This window comes from Acomys minous, assembly GCF_964271855.1.
Source record: "Acomys minous genome assembly, chromosome: 12".
NCBI lineage: Eukaryota > Metazoa > Chordata > Mammalia > Rodentia > Muridae > Acomys > Acomys minous.
Window position 1 is genome coordinate 66,507,561 of NC_140493.1, and position 10,784 is coordinate 66,518,344.

General features: G+C 46.9%; 1 protein-coding gene across 2 annotated transcripts in view; it reads left to right on the plus strand.

Annotated features, from left to right (window-relative positions):
- Positions 1-10,784, plus strand: part of TRPV1 (transient receptor potential cation channel subfamily V member 1) — a 38,178-nt gene that overhangs the window by 24,350 nt on the left and 3,044 nt on the right. For both annotated transcript variants that reach the window (XM_084749850.1, XM_084749851.1), the window contains 5 exons: positions 1,715-1,880; positions 2,284-2,350; positions 3,911-4,233; positions 4,773-4,900; positions 6,001-6,116. In XM_084749850.1, coding sequence (XP_084605976.1) covers positions 1,715-1,880; positions 2,284-2,350; positions 3,911-4,233; positions 4,773-4,900; positions 6,001-6,116 — 800 coding nt within the window. The remainder of the gene's footprint in view (positions 1-1,714; positions 1,881-2,283; positions 2,351-3,910; positions 4,234-4,772; positions 4,901-6,000; positions 6,117-10,784) is intronic.

Below are 10,784 nucleotides of genomic sequence, written 5' to 3' on the forward strand. Positions count from 1 at the left end.
TTTCTAGTGCTGTTGTGACTAGATTGTCCCTAGGACTCATAAACCTCCTGTTCACATCCTAATCTTCAGATGCTTTTATTTCAGTCCCAAAGGGCAAGCTCAAGCTATAGGGTCTATAGCAACTGGTTATCACAATACTAACTTCCCAAAAGAAGAAGTGTTCCCCTACAACGCATTATATCAGTAGACTCAAGATTCCATTTCTAGAAAGTATAGATACCATTGTATTTATGTTAACACACACACACACACACACACACTCACATACACACACTTGTACACATACACATTCACACACTTGCATACACGCACACATATATAGTGCTTTTATTTTATCAAAACTACTCATATATATTAATAAAAATCACAAGAGTACAAAAGTGCTTCTACCCCAAACCAATTGCTTTCCCCAAGCCTTCCCATTCCCTGAAACCCTCTGTCCTTGGGCTCTTCTGATGCTGATAAGTATTTAGTACCCTCCTCCCCATCAACTTCCCCTCTTTCATCATTCCAATGAATTGTATAATATTTTTATTTTAGTCAGTAATCAACATTTGCATTCTTATGACTTTGTAAATATTGGCATAATTTTGTAAATAAGTAAAATGGCAAAATATTGTAAATAAGCATTGAAAATGCTTCATAATAGTTCTATTACGTTTTGTTTCTTTTGAAGCTAATTGCCTTAATTTTCACCTGTTTAGTTTTCTTTGTACATACTGCTAATTCTTAAAGCAGGTGCAGTTTTCCTCAAAAATCAAGCTTATACATTATAACACATGGTCAAATCACTTTTTACCCCTTGAGGGATTTCTATTTATTCATTTACTCACTTTACAGTCTGATCCCAGGCCCCACCCTCCTCTCCTCCTAGTCCCACCCTCATGCCCCCCTCCCTCCTTTCCTCCCTCTCCTTTTTTCTCAGAGAAAGGGAGGCCTCCAAGGGGTACCAACCAACCCTGGCGCCTCAAGTTGCAGCAGGACTAAGCAAATCCTCTTCTACTGAGGCCAGACAAGGCAGCTCAGCTAGGGGAAAGGAAACTGAAGGCAGGCGGCAGAGTCACAGGCAGCCGCTACTGAGGGATTTCTTTCTAGAGGCAGGGTCATGCTGTGTAGCCCAACCTGGCCCCTAGTCTAACTCACAAAAGCCTCCTGCCTTTGCTTCTGGAGTGCTGGGCTGACAGATGTACTACCATACCCTGTGTCCTGTTTCGCTTTCTTACTCAGTTGTTCTCCCAGCCTGATCCCTCTTTTCACTCTGGCACTTCTGTCAGAATTCTCACAGCCCCGCCTCCTTCTCACGTCTTCCTCTTTCTTGACATATTCTTGTTTCCTTGCACAGCCTTCAGTATTTTCAGCGCAGTAGTCTTGAGGGGGAAGCTCCTGATCCTGTAGAATGCCAACTCAGCTGGTTGCTGTAGTCAATACATTTCTCGCTTATATTTTCAATGTGCGATGAGTCATGCAGGATACAACTGTCATAAATCAAGGAATGTCTATACTATATTTACGTTTTGCTTCTAAGAATAAGATTTTTGCCTCCCAACCTGCCATGCGTTTTCCTCCTTGTGCCTGCTGAGAAGGTTGGCTAAAGGGAGCAGGGCAGCCTCCACCCAGCTCCTGAGTGGCTACATTCTCACTCTTCCCATTCTCGAAGCCCAAGGCCTTTTGTTCCTGGCTCCTCTAAGCTGAATGACTTTGCCTCTGCCCTCAGCTTTGTGCAGTCACTGTTCATGCTGGTGTCTGTGGTACTGTACTTCGGCCAACGCAAGGAGTATGTGGCATCCATGGTGTTTTCCCTGGCCCTGGGCTGGACCAACATGCTATACTATACCCGAGGATTCCAGCAGATGGGCATCTATGCGGTCATGATTGAGAAGGTGGGTTCCCAAGTGCGTTTTCCACAGAGCCCCATTTGCCCCATAGTGAGATACTGTCCCATCCCCTCGTTCAGCCTTTCTGTATCCTCCGGGGAGCCATTGGCTTAGCTCTTAGCCTATTTATTCCCCAAGAATCAAGCAACCTGGCATTGACTCTAGCATGGAGGCTTTCTTCAAATTTGTTGCCTTTGCATCTTGAACTACCATCTCCCAACCTGAGCAAAAGTTGTGGGAGAGTTGTGAGTGATTCCCTGATGATGTCTCAGCTGAAAACCATGGAGTTCAGCCCTCTGCAGTTTCCTGTCACTTGTCCTCTGGCCACTCGAGGCTGCTGCAGCCAGGGTCATTCCTCTATCCCTCCTGGGGCTGGGCTTGCCTTTCATGAGCCTGTTCTTTCCTGCAGATGATCCTCAGAGACCTGTGTCGATTTATGTTCGTCTACCTCGTGTTTTTGTTTGGATTTTCCACAGGTAACAGGCTGAGTCAAGCTGGTGGGTGGGTAGGCCTGTTGCTCATCTGACCTCCCCAGGGCTCTGCAGGGCTAGGATGGGAGGAGCCAGGTGGGGAAGACAGGTGCATGTTTGTAGGTGACAGAGTGGGTAGAGAGAACACACATCAGCATGAGCCAGCTCCTGGAAGCGTGACTTATGAGATGTACTCAGTCGTTTTAGAGATAGTGTGCTACTTGCTTGCCACATAAGTACATTTTTGTTTTTAATCCAACTTATTTCAACACTAGTTCAGACTCAGAGGAAAGTTTTAAGAGTTGTAAGAATGACTTCTCTCTTCCTCTTATCCAGAGCCCCCAGTTTTACCATTAAAAAATCTGCCTCTTGCTTCCCTCTCTCTGTCTCTCTTTTCCTTTCCTTCTCTATTCCTCCCTCCGTTGTATCCTCTCTTCCTTTATTTTTTTTTTCCTCACACTGGAGATAGAACCTAGGGTCTAATCCTGGCAGGCAAATGCCCAATCGCATCATTCCTTGCACCGTTAGTCCCTGGCATTTTATCATAAGGAAGAACTTGTCTTCTTCTCCACAATTCAGCTTTTTGGCACAAGGATGGATGGCCTCGGGGTTATTTTTTAACTCTGTGTAGATTCTCAGTATTACATGAATCAAAATCTTTTTCTATCAGGAGTTATTTTGAAGTTCAGATCCAGCCCCTGGGAGGCCCTTAAAGCCAGATCCTTGTGCCCTCTAGTTGATCCACATCCTGTCATCAACACATGCATCTTTCTCAGTCCTCGGCTGACTCCTGCAGTTATGTGCTTCCCGAGGCATGCCATCTCTGCTCCCACTCTGCGGTTTATTTTAGAATTCTTGCCCAGTATAGGAGGAGGGGCCTCATGGGGATGGGTCGTGGCCGTTGAGCTGAAGCTCTGCGTACCAGTACAAGAAGGGATTGTGCTTGGCGGTTCTCGGGTATTGGCGTGCAGTAAGAACAGCACACAGCTGCGTAACCACTCTCAGGCTCTGTACTACACTTCCAAAGAAGAATGTCCCCTGCTTTGAACTTCTTGTCATCCATGGTTCTAGAGTGGACCTGGAAAGACAGGGTGTGGCTCATAAAGCGAGCCAGCCTGTCTTGTGAGGTTGAGCAGGTTGTATATTACACATAGGCCTCTATATGTACACGACTTTGTGCGTTTCTTCAAATACTCTTTTTTTAAAAAAACTAGATCATGATAAAGCTCTTATCATAACAAAGCAGTGTCTTTTTAAAAAATATTTTATTTAATTTTATGTGCCTTAGTATGAGGGTATCAGATCTTGGAGTTACAGACAGTTGTGAGCTGCCATGTGGGTGCTGGGAATTGAACCCGGTTCCTTTGGAAGAGCAGGCAGTGCTCTTGACCACTAAGCCATCTCTCCAGCCCTGCAAAGCAGTGTGTTTTATTACAGTTTTCTGACAGCCTGGGGGTGGGGAGGTGCTACGTGGCTGAGTGGCCTTCCTGCTGCAGGGTGCTGGGGTAGAAGAAGGTCTGGGGTCTTGGTGCCCATCCACCCACACCTTTCTCCTGTGACCTGTAGCCGTAGTGACACTGATTGAAGACGGCAAGAACAACTCCGTGCCATCGGAGGCTGAAATACACAAGTGGTGCGGGCCTTGCTGCAAGTCAAAGTACAATTCCTACAACAGCCTGTACTCCACCTGCCTGGAGCTGTTCAAGTTCACCATCGGCATGGGCGACCTGGAGTTCACCGAGAACTACGACTTCAAGGCTGTCTTCATCATCCTGTTACTAGCCTATGTGGTCCTCACCTACATCCTCCTGCTCAACATGCTCATTGCTCTCATGGGTGAGACTGTCAACAAGATCGCTCAGGAGAGCAAGAACATCTGGAAGCTGCAGGTGGGTGGCAGAGTGGAGCAGCCTGGAGGCTGTTGACCTTTCCTTCTGCCTGTTACACAGTGGAGTGCATGAGCCTCTGTGGGGTTGAGGAGGAGCCAGGAAGCCTAATCGGGTCCAAGGATACTCCCTTCCCATGGGCATCCCTGTTGTCTACCATCTACATGCAGTCTGGTGAGCCTAGCTGGCACTCACAGATGCTTTACTTGGCCTGGGGCTGTTTCAATCCCAAAGCAGTGACGTCTGGAGATGTCATCTATCTGTGTTTCAGGTCACACAGCTGGCAGGTAGCAGAGTTAGGGTTTAGACACATCAGTCTTGACTATGACCTCACCCAGTATCCCATGTGGTTACTTTGTGAGCTCTCTGGATTCACAGGGTTGCCTTCCTGGACCCAGCAGGTGGTCGCCAGGCATAGGCACGCTTGGCTGGTCTCCTTCATGGAGCATGTACCTGCCACACATTAGTAGGAGGTTCCAGGGGATGAGAGAGATTCTAGAGAGACTGATTCAGGCTGGTGGCCTGTTCCACTTTCCTGTCAGAGAGCCATCACCATCCTGGATACAGAGAAGAGCTTCCTGAAGTGCATGAGGAGGGCCTTCCGCTCCGGCAAGCTGCTGCAGGTGGGCTTCACGCCTGACGGCAAGGATGACTACCGGTGGTGTTTCAGGTAGGCCCAAGCAGGCGTCAACGCTGAGAGAAGCTCCTGGTCTCAGTCCTGGGCATGGGGGACCAATCTGGAGCAAGATGAGGGCATAGTAGAGCAGGCTCAGGCTCCCTCAGGCCTAGTCATAGGAGTAGGGAACCTCTCAAGGCCCGAGCAGGTTCCCAGGACCACAATAGGACTCAGTTATGGGCACAGGACACCCACCTCAGATCTCAGGAGGTAGGGCTTCCAACATTAAGAACTGAAAAAAAAAAAAGCCAGGCGTGGTGGCGCACACCTTTAATCCCAGCACTCAGGAGGCAGAGGCATGCTGTGAGTTCGAGGCCAGCTTGGTCTACAAAGTGAGTCCAGGACTACACAGAGAAACCTGTCTCAAAAAACAAACAAACAAGAAGGGCAAAGTAGAAGGACTCAGAGGGTCCTAGAAGCCTACAAGTAGAACATTATGATAGGCAGATTTGGGCATAGGGGTCCCGCTCAAACTAAGACACCAGCCAAGGACAATACAGGCGGTAAACCTTAAACCCCTACCCAGATCTAGCCAATGGACGGAACACTCTCCACAGTAGAGTGGAGAGTGGGATATTACTTTCTCACATACTCTGGTGCCTCACCTTTGACCATGTCCCCTGGAGGGGGAGACCTGATGGCACTCAGAGGAAGGACAGCAGGTTACCAAGAAGAGACTTGATACCTTATGAACATATAGAGGGGGAGGTAATCCCCCTCAGGAACAGTCATAGGGGAGGGGAGTAAGGGGAAAATGGGAGGGAGGGAAGAACGGGAGGATACAAGGGAAGGGATAACCATTGAGATGTAACAAGAATAAATTAATAATAAATAAATAAATAAAAAAGAAAAAAACAAACAAACAAACAAACAAACAAAGAACTGAAACTTAGGTGTCCAAAAATGACTACCCTGGTGAATAGAGGCAAACCCATGAACCCAGTGGTTAAACTTCTTGGATTTGTGTGTTGGGGGAGGAGAGGTGTCCAGAAAACAAGCCCTGGCTGTTTCTCCACTTGTTATGTCTTCATCCGATACAAAGGCCATTCAGCCTTAGACAGCTGGCCTCCCGGACCCTGTTCCCTCCCCCACAGGGTGGATGAGGTGAACTGGACTACCTGGAACACCAACGTGGGCATCATCAATGAAGACCCAGGCAACTGTGAGGGCGTCAAGCGTACCCTGAGCTTCTCCCTGAGGTCAGGCCGAGGTGAGGTATGATGGGTGCTACCACGGTGGCGAGGCAGGGGCCTGACACTGGGTAGGTGGGTTCCCTACTCCATGTTGGCCTTCCTCACAGAAGACGTGGACTGTGTAGCAGCAACAGCTGCCAGCCTATGCTTAGTAATGTGCATGACTGCTCAGTGACATGTTTAGTGGCTGATGCATGTCCTCAACCACAGCTGCGCAGTACTGGTAGAATAGAAGCTCCTCGGATTTATTACACATTTGATTTCAAATAACTTCTGGTCATTGCATGTTCAGCAAACTTTTAATGTAGTCAACATTTTCAGTACCCCTGGCATTCAATTATGCAACCTCATACTGGGGTCACAGCCCACAGTTTGAGAGGCTGGATGTTAGAACAGGCAGTATTTCTCAGAGTTCTCACTGGCTTTGTTATTTTTGTCTTTATTTATTTTTCTTTCTTTCTCAGATTGGGGGTCTTTTGATCTGCCTTCATATTAATTGGCTCCTCCTCCCACCCTCTCCAGCACTTTTTAGCCGTCTCCAAATCACTCTTCATCCCATCCAGAGAGTTTTGCACTTCAAGTTTTAAGCTTTTTGGTTTTAGGGCTTTTGTTTTTTCTGCGTTGAAGTTTCCATTTCTTTGCTGAGGTCCTGTAGCCATTCCTTCATTCCAAACGCATCTTCCTCTCCTTTTTTGAACATATTAATAAGTTCCTTTCTGTTTGCTAAGGGATGGACTGGATCAGTGGCTGTGCTCCCAGCCTACCAAGCGCTGGCCCGGGGTCAGTAGTCCCTAGCTAATTTCATCACCTGGGCCACCTTGGCATCCATTTCTCTCTCTCTCTCAATCTCTTTTTTAAATTAATTTATTCATATTACATCTCAGTTGTTAGCCCATCCCTTGTATCCTCCCATTCCTCCCTTCCTCCCACTTCCCCCCTACTCCCCTCTCCTATGTCTGTGACTGAGGGGGACCTCCTCCCCCTGTATATGTTCATAGGGTATCAAGTCTCTCCTTGGTGACCTATTATCCTTCCTCTGAGTGCCACCAGGTGTCTCCATCCAAGGGACATGATCAAATATGGGGCACCAGAGTTTGTGTGAAAGTCAGATCTCCTTCTCCACTTAACGGTGGAGAATGTCCTGTCCATCGGCTAGTCTGGGTAGGGGTTCAAAGTTTACTGCCTATATTTTCCTTGGCTGTTGCCATAGTTTGCGGAGGATCCCAGGGCCCAGACCCGCCTGTAGTTTTCCAGGACCCACTGGATCCTTCTATTTCTTCATTCTCCCAGGCTTCTCACACCTAAAGTCTCAATAGGGTGTCCTCCCCTCTGACCCACTTTCCTGGTAGGTACAGTTTTTCATGGGGATGTATACCTTGAACTAGTGTCTTGATATAAGTGAGTATATACCATTTAACTCTTTTTGCTTCTGTGTGAACTCACTCATTATGATAATTTCTAGTTCAATCCATTTGTCCACAAATTTTGGAAATTCCTTGTTTTTAATAGCTGAGTAGTATTCCATAGTGTAGATGTACCACAGTTTCTTTATCCATTCTTCTACTGAGGGACACATAGGTTGTTTCCATGTTCTGGCTATTATGAATAAGGCAGCTATGAACATGGTTGAGCAGATGTCCCTGTTGTGTGGTAGTGCATCTTCTGGGTATATTCCAAGGAGTGGAATAGCTGGGTCTTGAGGAAGCCCTATTCCCATTTTTCTGAGAAAGCACCAGATAGATTTCCAAAGTGGTTTTACTAGTTTACATTCCCACCAGCAATGAAGAAGTGTTCCTCTTTCTCCACATCCTCGCCAGCATGTGGTGTCAGTTGAGTTATTGATCTTAGCCATTCTGATGGGTGTCAGATGGAATCTCAGTGTCGTTTTGATTTGCATTTCTCTGATGACTAAGGAGGTCGAGCATTTCTTTAAGTGTTTCTCAGCCATTTGATATTGGCATTCATTTCTCTTAACTGCTTTTGTGTGTGTGTGTGTGTGTGTGTGTGTGTGTGTGTGGTGACAGAAGACCACATTTTCTTGCTTTTTCCCTCTTAGATCCAGTATTGTGTGCTGGGCATTGTAGATAAGCTGTGGAGAACCTGCATTCAGTTACCTTACCTCTCAGAACACTGAGGTTTTTTCCCCCCCCCCCCCCCCCAGTTGGTACCTCAATTACTAAGGAACTGCCTTGAGTTTGTACAGGCGTGAGTGTAAGAATGCTTCCGGATACTGGCTACGGCCCCTTCTTACACTCAAGCTCAAGTGTGTCTGCCTCACTTCCAATTGCAGCCATTCTCCACTAAGCCTCAAGTAGTCTTACCATCAGCAAGCGGAGTCTAGTTCTCAGCTAAGGACTTATGGGTAACCACTCTGCCCAAAGCCCGGCCAGCCATCCAGCGCCACAGCCTCTCTTTTCCTATGCTCTGTTCTACTGAGTCTAGCTGTGTCAGCTGCCAGCATGGCCACTTACTCTACGATAGTTTGTAAAGTAGTTTATAAGCAGAGAGTCAGGGTGTTCGCTGGGCTCCTGTGTGAATGTCACGTCTCTTAGTGTTTGTAGTAGCTCACGTCTATCACCCCAGGCCTAACCACATCTGTTGAATGGGATTTTGCTCAGCTGTGGTTGTCCTGAGCAGGACAGTCCAGTACAGGATCCTCCATTACAGTTGGATATAGACATCTATTTCATCAAAGGCTCACTTGGGGGCTGGGGAGGTAGCTTAGTGGTCGAGCACGGGTTTAATATGTGAAACACCCTAGATTCCATCTCTCACTTTTGGAAATCGGTTCCCTGCTCTGGAGCTTCGTTAGTCTCGCACAGGTCCCCAGCAGTTCTGTGATTTTTGTGTGTTCTGTGTGTAATTGGGAAGAACTCCCTGGTCACATTGTCGTCTGGCTCATTATCTTAGGTGAGCTAACATGTCTGAGATCTACTCAAAAATGGCTTTGTATGTGATTTGAGTGGCTACCCATGATTTTCCTACTGACTTGGTTAGCCAGTGTTGGTTCAAATGTGTATAGTCTGACACTGGGCAGTTTATTTTAGAAATATTTAAGTACAGTATCATATTGGGAAAAAGTATCCTGATGAAAATTATCACAATAAAGCTTGGTGTGAATACATTGAAACTCTTTTGCAAAGTACATGTGATCTCTTCCATAGGAATGGGTTCTATAGCTTAAGGGCATGGGGGGGGGATCTGGTGCAGTCTGGGTCATCACAGAGGTCACCAAGTACAAAGTGCATGGGACATCTCCCCTAGAGATGGTTACATTAGCTGAGAAACAATGCTCAAGATAAAGGTCTAGGGAGGAAGAGTCTAGTCTGGGGGATTTTGGGTAAGGCCTGCTCCCACAGATAGCACAGATCACCAGGCTACTAGCAACATCCAATCTCAGCCTTCTGGGTGGAAAGCAGGCACACATATGCACACACACACACACACACACACACACACACACACACACACACACACCACACCACACACACACACCACACATACACACATAACACACACACCACACACACTACACAAACACACACATACACACACCACACACACCACACACACACACACACACACACGCACACCACACATACACACACACCACACACATACCACACACACCACACACACACACACACCACACACACACACTACACAAACACACACATACACACACCACACCACACACACACACACACACACCCCTCTCCTCTCCTGAGAAGACAACGCTGAGTGTTTAAGATTCTGGTTCCCTTAGTGCTTATTTGTGAGCACGAGAACCTCGTGCCTTCTACATTATAAATCTCAGCTGACTACCATCCAGTTAGAATCGCCATTTGGAACAGAAGCTGTGAAGTTTTATATTAGATTTTACACTTTCACTATTGAATGTATGTACTTCTTTCTTAAGGAGCATTCCTTTAAAATATTGCCTTCTCACTTTTGTAGCAGTAGAAACTCTGGTGATGATAGTAGGATAATTTAGACAGCAAGGACCTCTCCTCAACATACTGCATGTGATAGGAAGACGTGGGGGAATGAAAGAGAGAAAGCCAAGGACAATACATGCAGTAAACTTTAAACCCCTACTCAGAGCTAGCCAATGGACAGGACATTCTCCACAGTTGAGTGGAGACTGACTTTCACACGAACTCTGGTGCTCCATATCTGACCACGTCCCCTGGATGGGGAGGCCTGGTGGCACTCAGAGGAAGGATAGCAGGCTACCAAGAAGAGACTTGATGCCCTTTGAGCATATACAGGGGAGGTTCCCCTCAGTCACAGTCGTAGGGGAGGGGAGTAAGGGGGAAATGGGAGGGAGGGAGGAATGGGAGGATAGAAGGGATGGGATAACAATTTAGATGTAATATGAATAAATTAATAAAATATATTAAAAAAAAAGAAAGAAAGGCCAGGGAAGGAAGGTGGGGAGTGAGGTAGAATGTGATGAACGGTGCTGGGGACCTCAGATGCCTCTGGACACCCTGGAACTGGCTAGGCCACCAGCTCCCAAGCTGGGCGTTTTTTCAGCCAGTTAGTCAGTATCTTGATGTGCACTGATAACTGAGTCTTCTTTAAGAGCTCCCTGGTAGGTCATGCCAAGCCAAAGTTCTTACTTGAAACCCAGTGTCACCATGCCTCCCTTGGCATTTTCTGCACCTTCTGTTCCCTGGTGG